The sequence below is a fragment of the Bacillus rossius genome, chromosome 1 (genome assembly GCF_032445375.1).
Source record: "Bacillus rossius redtenbacheri isolate Brsri chromosome 1, Brsri_v3, whole genome shotgun sequence".
Classification (NCBI taxonomy): domain Eukaryota; kingdom Metazoa; phylum Arthropoda; class Insecta; order Phasmatodea; family Bacillidae; genus Bacillus; species Bacillus rossius.
The window spans coordinates 30,959,721-30,971,811 of NC_086330.1; the positions used below are offsets into that span (position 1 = coordinate 30,959,721).

Sequence of the window (12,091 nt, forward strand, 5' to 3'; positions counted from 1 at the left end):
CTTGTGATTCGATACTTCTTTGGCTGAAGATTCAAAATAAAAATTTCCTTTATTTTAAGGATAATTTTGTAACAAGTTAGATGTAAAAAGCAAATTTAATGTTACGAAATGAACAAACCTATATAAATAAAATAGTTTAAAAAAAATATTTTACAGCGTTATTATGAGCATTTCAACTTATAATGCGGCAGTGTCAAAATTTTGAAATAAATTTTAATCAACAATTCGAATTCGGAAATAATGTTTCTCTGATTCATTTAAATATCATGAGAACTTTTGATGATTTATTTTAATTCCAACAGAAGTCTATTTGGTAACATTTGCAGGGAATTTACATATTTTGTTTTCCAATTTTTTAAAACTTTTATTTGAAATAAAACCTGAACGTGTTCCGATTTAAATTTATGTATTTGTTTGACTTTATTAGTTTAAGTAAATATAATATATATTTTTAATTTATTTATTATTGATTTAAAAACCATTATATGTTATTGCTTTAAATTGAAATTTCATCATAATTTATGGCTACATTTTTTGATGCTTGAATTATTGTTACGTTCTATTTAGGCTGTAAAGCGGCAGTAAGTTTCTAAATTCAAATTGTTATCCAGGAATGCTGAAGGAATGAGTAAACGAGTTCTGTACTTACGGATTTTTGACCGTAAGTTTTTAATTTTTTCAACTGTGAATACAAATTTTTCAAATGGTATTATAAAAGCAAAAAAAAAAACGGTAATTCGGTCGAGCGTTCAACGGTGTAGGGAATGTGAAGACATTGTAAATACAAAAGTTCCTACTGTAAACAGCTCTGTGGTTTTTCGCCTACATACAAAGATTTAATTTTGTTTGAATAGAGCGTCGTGTTTACACTTCAAGAAAATTCAATGAAAAGCAAACATCCTTAGTAATAAACAAACGGGATATTTTCCCGAGAAATAAAATTTCGCGGTCAGTATTCTATCTGAGCAGCTCTAACAGATAAATAAACTAAAAAAAAGCAGATTTGTGACCGCCATAGATTTTTTTTTGTCGATATGGAATATAACAATTTTTTTTGTTACAGCAAAATAATTTTTCTGTCTGGATGAAACCATTGTAGTATTTGAACAAAAAAAAAAACCTTTTCCCTATCAAATTATTAGACACTATGCAGAAACAACAGCATCATGTTGTTGTTAACGTAAGGTAATTAGTAGGGTAAATATTGACAAAAATATTTTGTGGCGGCCACTTAAATGTTTTTTATATATTTTTTGGGCAACGGCTTTTTTCTGTAGCAAATCTACAAGAAATCGAACAATCAATTTACTATACATATAAATATTAAAATATATACTCATTATGGAGGTTAAGATTGCGGTATCATAAATTATTATTTTACGTTTTTGATCATATTTTTAAATTAACTCTCTTATATAAATATCGTTACTTGTTTAAAAATGTTTTTCTGCCACTAATATAAGAGTTTATTTCAAAGTTCTGGTAAACTTAAAAAGCCCAATTCAATCCGAACATGAATCGAGAGCTTTCGTATACAGTATTTTTTTTCTAAAACTCTTCAACTTCAACGCAACATGCAACGAATTTTTCTCAAGATGAAAAAAAAAGTCCTCATATAAATAAAAATTTTATATGTTCTTTTAAACCTAATACTTTGGTGATTTAATAGTGGTAGATACATATTATTAAAAACGTTTAGTTATTGTAAATATTAGTGAAATAAATTATGTTTAAAACATTTTCAAGTGTATTTTAAACTATTATATAATTGAGGTTAGGTTATATACTTATTTAGGCGTGTTATAAAAAAAATCACGTGAATGAATTTTTACGATGCTTGCGCTCCTTGCAACCAAAATTGACAATATTAAAAAAGGGCACACACAAATAAAAATTATACGTGTGCTTTTAAATCCTATACTTTAGTGATTGATACTGAATACTGGTCCATATCATTAAAACATTTATTTACTGTAAATATTTGTGATAAAAATTGTGTTTATACACTGTTTAAAGAATATTTTCAAGTGGATTGATATAAGTGAGGTTATGTACCCGCATGTATAATTTATTTACATTATAAATTTTAATTAATTGTATTTAATAAAATAGAACAATCATTTAGCATATTTATTTTTATTTATTTGAAATTCAAATTAAAATCGATTATTTAACTAAATTAAATAATTAATTATGTAGGTACCCGTGTTTATATTGTTATTGAATTCTGAAAATTTATTTGAAAATTTTTAATATGACTGAATTTATACTTTATCAACCATATTTATAATAACACTACAGTCTTTTTATTATTTTATTTCTATTATTTATTTGCATGCAAAATTAAAGTAGGTCTCTTTTTTATGATGACAAATAAGTTTAACTTCTAACGCGCGTAAAATACACGCACCATTTTATTTTTATGTCGTTGCCAGTCTACGAATATCAAGATATCATTTCACCCCAATTGGAAGGAGATAATTATACTATCTTGAACTGGAAAACAGTTGAATGGATGTTATGACCGTCATTATGAATGAGCAAAATTTTCCAGTCGTCGTCTGGCTAGATTTATGTAGATATCATGAATGCCATATCGTAAAGGGCAAATTTTTTGTCAGTTTTTTACATTTTACTTTATAAAACCTTAATTTATTATATAATAAGATTTTAATGTAATAAATAAATTAAAATATATATTGTTAAAACTATAATAAATACTTATTAGCTAAAACAGATGTAATAATTATTACACATAATACGAATTTTGTATGTATGATATAATTAATTAATATTGTGTGTTTATAAAATATATGTTATTATTGATAAAAAATTTAATCAAATTAAGATTTAAATAACATAAATTAATATATAAATTTAATTTTTTATGTGACATTGGAAAGAGAAAATTTCCCAGTCACTGTACGGATACGTTCGGCTTCTCTTCCGCCAGAAGCACTCTATTCCCCCAGCACGTTGGCTCTACGCGCGACCTCTACTCTATGGACTCGATCGGTCGCGTCTGGCGGCGGCAGGAAGAGCCGGAGCACCGCCGTGTTTGTGTTCGCGGCGGCGGGCGGGCGTGATCAACCGATCCCGCGGGGCGCGGAAGGTTTTGCCGGAAGGGGAAGGGGTGGGTGGAGGAAGCGGCGAGGTTAATTTGTTGACCGGCGATGTTGTGCTGCAGCCACGTCTCCCAGACGTGACGGGTTGACGTTTCGCGAGCCCCTTCCTCGTCCCCTCCCTAGAACTTCCCCGAGCCCACGTGCGCCGAGACGCCGCGGCTAGGCGCCCTGCGATCGGCGGCCAGGAGCTATAAAAGCCGCCGGCGACCAGCGCACGCACGCTACTCGACTCCCGCCACGACGCAGGCATGGCCGCCAAGGTAAGGGATTACGCATGAGTGTGTGTGTGTGTGTGTGTGTGTGTGAGCAGACGTGTGGTGCAGTTGTGTGCGCGCCAGCTTTCTGTGCGAGCGATCCACACACAACCTAGAACTATCGTAACTTAGAAACACGCAACTTTGACTTGGTGTAGTCTTTTGGACATACGCCATTGCTTCAGCAATGGCGTATGTCCAAAAGCCTACATCAAGTCATGCACTCCCATTGCACAAATCTTTCAAAGATAATACGTAACTTAGAACTATCTTAACTTAGAAACACGTACCTTATGACTATAGTAACCTAGAAACATTGAATTTAGAACTATCATAACTTAGTAACTTCATAATTTTAGAAAAAAAAACACAATTTAAAAATATCATAACTTAGAAAATGCATAACATAGATACATGTAGCTTAGAACAAACACACAACTCTGAACCACATAACTTATAAATACACTAATTATATCTATAATAACTTAGAAACACACAGCACCGAAATACATGACTTAGAAACACACAACTTAGATCTATCACAACCTAGAAACACACAACTTAGAACAGGCATAACTTCGAAACACACAACGCTCAACAACATTACTTAGAAACATAATAACTTAGAAACAGGCTACTTATAACTACCATTACTTAGAAACAAACAACTTTGAACAGGAATAACGTAAAAAAAATTCTATCTTTGTGTTTTCAAGTTGTGTGTTTCTAAGTTATGATATCGCTCCTCAATGTGAAAGGTTACCTCGCAGGGGCGGCTCCAGCAAGACTTTTCGGGAAGGGCTTTCGTGCTAAGAAGGTTGCAGTTGCAAGACGTGACATTAAATAAGTTCAGAGATCAGCCTTGAAATCCCACAATATTCATCGTCTCAAATACTGTCATACGTTGTCACACAACGTCAAATAATAATTTCAAATACAAAGAATACAATGTTAAATACAAATAATATATACAATAAATAAAATGTCAATAAATGTCATAAAACGTTTGAGGGAAGAATAGTTTAACAACATAATTTGTATTTAAGTAAAAATAAATATGCAGACCAAAATAAAAATAAAACAATAGGTATTAGTTCTGCCCCTTGCCTTTTAGAGCAGCACTGGTTTCTGGAATCAAAAACCGAGTAACGCGTTTGTGTTTGTCAAGTACTTTGATGATTATAAACGTATGTAATTAATCTCAAATACTACAAATTAAAATTTCATTTTCAAACGTTTTTGCTAAACAAAAAATAGTTTTGTTTTTCCAACATTTTTAATGTATCGATTTCAATATTGACAATGGACAATTAACCATTTCAATATGTTTCCAATAAACACTTAAATAATTTATATTGATTACTAGTACACTACTTTAACACATATTAAGTAATTAGCAGTACTTTGAAAATAACCATTGCATTAAAAAAATTCATACTAAATTTCAGAAATTTTGAAATTTCAAAAATTTAAAACACACATTGTAATAAAAACTTCCCACCTAACGTTAAAAAATAAAAAATAAAACATAATTATAAAATTTATAGCGTTTCCGGGTTCCATTCCTAGCGGGGTCAATATCCAATTATTTCATTCACTGACAGACTGCGTCATGTGTCTCTTCAGCTTTGATGTCAAATGTACGCCAGGTCTGATTAATTACTTAATTAACTGGTTGGACCAAGGTTCTCACATTTTAATATACTTTATTGCTCTTGGAGTGACTTAAAAAAATAGGTTCAAATAAAAATTGTTATTGATCATATTACTTCAGAAGTTCAATGTACATTAAATCTAGGTTAATCTTAGTAATGTAATCATAGTTTTTTTTTGTTTTCAATTTTATTTGTAAAATCAATTATTACGACTGACAAAGTTAAATGTTAGTGAAATACGCGTAGACTATGTGTTGAAAACCGGCTTTTGGCCGAACTGTGCGCTTGTAAATAAACAAATTAATAAACACCCTTTAAATTACACCTTGAAACATATATTTATGCAGTATGTAGTGTGATATAAAATTATCGTTCGTAAAAAAAAAATTTATAAGGAAAGTAAGCGGTAAGGAACTTTTAAATCTTGAATGCTGGAAACAAAATTTAAGTATTATATAGAAATGTACACTCTGATTTGGGTACGAATATGTTTCTTATTGTTTTAAATACAAAATGGTAGCTTAAATATTGTTCCCACTTAATAACAGAGTTAAATATAGGTACACACTATGTCTGCTACATATAACGATTATATGTCAAATTACTAATGCGAGAACACTTTAGAAATATTAGCGATTTGTTTTCAGAAACAAGTTAAGTATTCTTATTACTCACTGTATTATAGAACGTAACAAGTTTATACGTGAATTTTCACGACGATTGAGACAAGTGCCTACATTACAGGTAGACACCAGATAAATTAAAGATTTCTTTGACCGCTAGATAATACTCCGGCAAAATGCGGCTGTTTCTTGGCTGCTAACTTGTGACTCGTTATCAACTGGTTTGCTAGTGATTCAACAGTTCTAAGGTGAAGGGTGTCTCGTTAACCTTTCAGATGAAATGCAAGCCTGTCGTAAAGGTAGCGCAAAGTTATAAGGTCTGAATTTAAGAATATTACGAAAATTCCACGAATATAGTCCAGCATTTAATTATAGGATGTCAAAGTTTTTTAAATAACATTATTTTGCGGATACTACTACAGCGATTCGTTTATTTAAACTGCTGAAAAACCTTCAACCAACCTCAACAGTGTTTGAAGTATTAAAGAATGGCTAGTGCTACTGAGCTTGTGCTTAAGGCCCATATGTAAACATTAAAAGAAAAATTATTTATAGTTCTATACCAAATGTATCATTCAAACGGCTTAGTTAAAAAAATTAAGGAATGTAAAATTAATGCCGCATCTGAACTCATATTTCAAACAACGATTATGGACATTCTACGTGAAATTTTACTTAAAAAAAGATACTGTGTAGTGGTACAATCAAAATATCAATATTGTAAAATTTTAAAACATTTCGGCTCTAAGGGGGCATCCAAGCAATCATACTTAGAAATATAGCGTAAAAAAAAACGAATGAAAAGATTTTATTACCTAGTCCATTCATTCATAATTATAGGTCAAGCTAATAAAAGCGTGGTAAAATAAGTAAATTTTCTCAGTTGATACTAACATAGTTTTCTATTACTTATCTTAGAAAACAACTGTTTATGTTCGGTAATGATAGAACATATGTGTTACGAAAGAGGAAGAAATTACACCAACAACTGTAAACGCCTTACCCAGCTGTGTAGAATAATGGTGCATCTAAGAGTAAACTAACCATCAAAACATTTTAATCATGAATCAGCGATACAGAAGTGTTACTTTGTTGTAAGAACAAGCAAGCCATTGGTCTGCAAGGCAACATCACAAAATAACACGAACAAAGCTAGTTTGGAACCTTGAAAAGTATTTGCATTTATTTTCAGTACGTGAGATTTAGAGCTAAACAACCGATACGATTGTTTTTGAAACTAACACACCAAGGTCGTTCTTTTATTTTACTCTAACTTACACGTGCTATATATATTCTGTGTACAGCGTAAAGTCATAGCAAGCCAAGCCTATGTTTTTTTCACTCCAAGCAAACTAAAAAGTAATTATTTTAGTTATAATTTTTACGTTATATTTAACTTACAAACTTTCACCCCTGAAGTTTATCCCAACGTTCTCCTGATAATGTTTTTCAACTAATAACTGCACCATAATTTGGCCTGGAGTTGAGCTTAAAGTTCGTGTAAAGAAAATTTCACGCATTTTAGCAACGAATTACTAAGCGCGAAAAAAAAAAAATCCCTGAAAATGCCAAACTTAATCTGATAATATCAGGGACATAATTGAGATTCATGTGGATCTAGACAACTGTTTTTAAAATTTATTGCAGTCCTTAAATATATCTTTTTTTGTGTTTGTTTGTTTTGCGTTTGTGTACTTGTTTATTTGTATTCATCTTTTGCGTCTCATTGAGAACAAAGTCAATATAGTCGAACATGCTCGACTCTTGTCAGTGAAGTCAAGTGAGAATCAGCTATGAGCTACAGTAAGACCCATTCCACAATTTTCCTGGGTTGATTTATTGTTATTTTTATTTTCTTTACATATTTGATGTAGTGAGATAGGGCTTGTTTTCCACTTAACACTATATGTTTTAAGAATTCGTGTAAATTGATAATAAAACAAAACTTACACAACGAAGTTAATATAAATAAAGTCAATTACTGAAAAAAATTAAAACAAACTTACAAATACAATACAAACTAAATAAAAATTGCTAGCATGTATAAAAAATATAAAATTTACAAACGTATAAGATGTTTCAAAGATGTTTGAAGTAGACTTTGAAACTAAATTAAGTAATTAAATAAACTGACATTATTAGAGGCAAGATACATAAACAAATTTTTAAAATTTACATAATTTTACAATTGAAACTTCAGTAAAACATGTTTTATAATATAACCTTTTATAAAACTAATTGAGGCCTTAACAGTCCTAAAACTACTAACACATTTTCTAATAGGAATTTACACAGATCCACACACTACAAATATCTTTGTTACCACTGTTTAATTGGTAAGTAAATTGAATTATGTTTTCTTAAATTTATAAAGGGAATTTTGAAGCCTAATTGACTCGGGTAGTTCATGTAGCCACAGAAAATGTTTTTACGTTGTGCTGTAGGATGAGCAAAGAAAAATTTCTCTTAGAACCAAGGAATTGACACATTTCGGCAAGATAGGAAGGGTATGTGTCATATTTTCTGAAGCTGTAAAATGCAATGGAACTGCTGCATTTTGAGTTTTAGCCAAGATAAACCCATGGCAATATAGGAATATATGTTTACGACTCTTTAAATAATAAATAGAACGGATGCACATGTCATGAATGTGTTGTAACCTTTTGAACTGTTTCTCGGATAAATCGCAAGAAACTTTGAATACAGTGATCAGAAATCAGGTACGGAACTAAATATGTCAAGCACAGGTCGGCAGCAGTTTTTTCAGACGTTTTAGGCCATGCAAAGCACGGAACGCATTTCTTCTGATCAACTATACAATTTTAAAACTTTTAGGAAGGTTCCTATGGATTCAATGGAAGTTATTAAACTATACATTTGCACATGACATGCTCCTATGTTTCTAAATTTTCCCGAAATAAATACAGGAAGGAACTACGTATTCGTGGAAAAATATTTTACCCAACATATAGGTTAATAAGTTACATTACTACACAGAAAATGTTTCTTGTACTTTAACAAAAGATTCATTTGGAAACCAGTTTCTAAGAAATATTTTGTAACGCTAAAAGAAAATTACTCTAAATTTTTACATCACATTGCTATAGTTATTTTTTCATGTATGAAATACGTATTTGGAAACAATAATATATATAGTCGCGTTTATATTGATTTACGTTTAATACAATCATAGTTTTTTTAATCAAATACTTAAACAATTGACCTTAATTTTTATCATGCTCATTAATGTGCGCAGTTAATAATGAAAAACTATTCAGGAAACGGTTTACAAATCATGAAGGAACAGGTACAATACAAAACATAAACGCTTGGGCAAGAATCCGAACCCAGTGGTCATGGGAACTTTCTGTTATTTTTTTTTTGTAGCGATACATAGTTTCTTTCTTTACATTTGTCTATAAAATTACGTGATTTTTTCCAGTTCCATGTACAAAAGTAAAAAATTGAAAAAATAGTTTAAAAAAGTTTTTAAAAAGTTAAAAAATTTGTTAGTTAAATTTCAATAATTTTCCACACCTGTTCTCACACACAGTATATTAAAAAAAACACTTTAAAATAAACCTTATGAAAAATATTTAAAAAAAAACTGCAATAACATTTGATTGCTGCTGTGATACATTTGCATTTTAAGTGAAATAAGATCGCTACCGAAGTGTTTCATTTTATGAAGACATTTCAGTTCATTTAGACAGCCCAATCTTAGCATGTGGGTTACATAAAATGCAATGTACAGTGTAGTTTAGGAACATTCGAAAACACCGAGACGAGTGTTTAAAGCCCGGAGGCGAGATGCCGTGCCTTCCCTCGCTCGTGCTCGCCTGTAGCCGGTGGTCCGTCAGCGAGCCGGCAGCCAGCACGGGCCGAGACCTTTGAATATGAATATATATACTGCATAGAAGTCGCCAGCCCAGGTTAAAATTTCTAATACGGTTTGAGGTAGTTGGTTAATTCACCGCCGCAATCGCCACCATCTCTAGGGCCTCGACTTGTGGTGGTCCCTAGCGGACGAGTGTCAAACTCTTCAAACACCCCATTCCCCCTCCCTTTTAACGACCTTGAGCTGCAGTGAATGAATGGTGGGAGGTGCGGGGAATGACAGCGGGCGACAGTGCTGCGCTCTAACGTGTAAATAACAACCTAAGACGATACAGGGCGAGACTGAAGAAGGGGCGTGTGCGCAGGTTCTCCTGCTCGCCCTGGCCGCGGCGGCGGCTCTGGCCGCGGCCGCCGGCGACCCGGAGGCGGACCCCGCCCCCGGCGGCGGCGGCGGCGAGACCCAGAGGAGCCCGCGCGACGACCAGCTGTCCTGCGCCTGCCTGCAGCCCGACACGGACGCCGTGTGCACCCTCAAGTGCGCGCTGCAGGCGGACGCCGAGAGCGGCGGCGGCGGCAGCTCGGAGGAGTGGAGCGGGGGCGGCGTGGAGACGCGGCAGGTGCCGGTGGCGTGCCTCCCGCCGCCGCCGCAGCAGCAGCAGCAGCAGCAGGTGTCGGTGTCCGTCGGCGGTCTTCAGCAGCTGCCCCGGAGGAGCTTCCTGCCCGTCGCGCCGTGGTACCTACCGCCGAGCCCGGTCCGCCCCTGGCCGCACTTCCCCTGCCGCCCCGCGCTCTTCTGGCCCAGGACGTTCCTGCCACCGCCTCTGTTCCTCCGGCCCTTCCTGCCGCCCCCGTGCTGCCCCAGACTCTGCGCGCCGCCTCCTGGCTTCTGCTGCGGCCTCTACCCGCGGCCCGTGCTCTGCTAGCGCAGCCTCTGCCGCCCCGCGGTCTGCTGGCCCAGGACGTTCCTCCCGCCGCCTCTGTTCCTCCGGCCTTTCCTGCCGCCCCCGTGCTGCCCCAGACTCTGCGCGCCGCCTCCTGGCTTCTGCTGCGGCCTCTACCCGCGGCCGGTGCTCTGCTAGCGCAGCCTCTGCCGCCCCGCGGTCTGCTGGCCCAGGACGTTCCTCCCGCCGCCTCTGTTCCTCCGGCCTTTCCTGCCGCCCCCGTGCTGCCCCAGACTCTGCGCGCCGCCTCCCGGCTTCTGCTGCGGCCTCTACCCGCGGCCGCTGCTCTGCTAGCGCAGCCTCTGCCGCCTGCTCGCGGGCCGAACCTCCAGCTCCCGTCGCGGCGTCGAACTAAATGATAGACCGTACGTCACAATATCGGTGATATAATTAAGGCACCCCTTCGAAGACGGGCTGACGTGAGAGATGTTCTGCACAGAAAAAGTGAATCAAGGTGATTTTTCACTTCATCGCCAAAACTTTGTAATATAACTTTGTGCAAAGGAACAAAAGTGGTAAATGTATAATATTTATTTATTATAAACAATGAGACTATTCGTTTACACGTGTATCCATGTTTTGATAACTCATGTGTTTTAAGCCAACTTGTGTTGGTACGTTAAACTGTGAAACACACTGTGTTTTTGTTGTTAATATGTAATTGTGATACCATATAATTTGTTATTAAACTAACATTATAATATGACGTCATTACATATTTATTATACCTTCTCACGTGATTTATATGTTCTAAAATAAACTAAAAGATGTAAGTTAAATTTCAATAATTTTCCTGACCTGTTCTCACACACAGTATATTTCAAAAACAAACATTTAAAAATAAACCTCATGAAAAATATTAAAAAAAAACTGCAATAACATGTTATTGTTGCTGTAATACATTTGCATTTTACGTGAAATAAGATCGCTACCGAAGTGTTTCACTTTATGAAGACATTTCAGTTCCTTTAGACAGCCCAATATTAGCATGTGTGTTTCATAAAATGCCATGTAAGTAATATTTATTTCGAGGGGAACATTATGATTTAAGAAGAAAAGCAGTTATTGAAAAATTTAAAAGGAAATGTTTCTCTCCCTGTGTTTGACTGAGCTAGTGATCAGGAAATCTGAATGGCGAGTCAAAGGTCAAGGGTTCGATATGTGTTTCTTCGCTTGTGGAAAGTATCATCTTCTAAATCATGCTTAGTAACTATGCTTTTCTTTGATCTAAACTCAGCAGAGGGTAGTAGAAAACTGTTGAAGAATCACTTTGCCTAGTCTGCTCCAAAAACACATAACTACTACATATGAAGCGCACACACACATTTGCTTCACGTTGGTGATTAGTCTACAGTGCTCTTGACACGCTCTTGAAGACCCTCAAAAAAAGCTACGAAAATTACCCAATCAAGTGTAACTAGCCTGTTTATCAACCAATGAGCTCCCAAAAGAAGGCTAGATTGAGTATAGGTAATTTAAGTCCAGCCTGTAGGGAAATCAATCCGCAAAATACACTGAATTTTTTTTTGTAAATGGAACAGAAATATTCATATAAAATTACAAATACAAATTTGTAAATGTGAACGTTTACACGAAAACAAATGTAACACTTCAAAACAGTGTTCGCAATAATAATGTGTGTTCGAAATCTTACCC

The 12,091-nt window shown here is 35.2% G+C and overlaps 2 protein-coding genes across 2 annotated transcripts in view; both read left to right on the forward strand.

Annotated features, from left to right (window-relative positions):
- Window positions 1-12,091, forward strand: part of LOC134533795 (dual 3',5'-cyclic-AMP and -GMP phosphodiesterase 11A-like) — a 159,863-nt gene that overhangs the window by 14,699 nt on the left and 133,073 nt on the right. The gene's annotated exons all lie outside the window — the stretch shown is intronic.
- On the forward strand, window positions 3,365-11,140 carry LOC134533786 (uncharacterized). Its single transcript, XM_063371446.1, has 2 exons — window positions 3,365-3,385; window positions 9,860-11,140. Exons 1-2 carry the CDS (start codon window positions 3,374-3,376, stop codon window positions 10,415-10,417), a joined length of 570 nt encoding a protein of 189 aa, XP_063227516.1. The 5' UTR covers window positions 3,365-3,373; the 3' UTR covers window positions 10,418-11,140.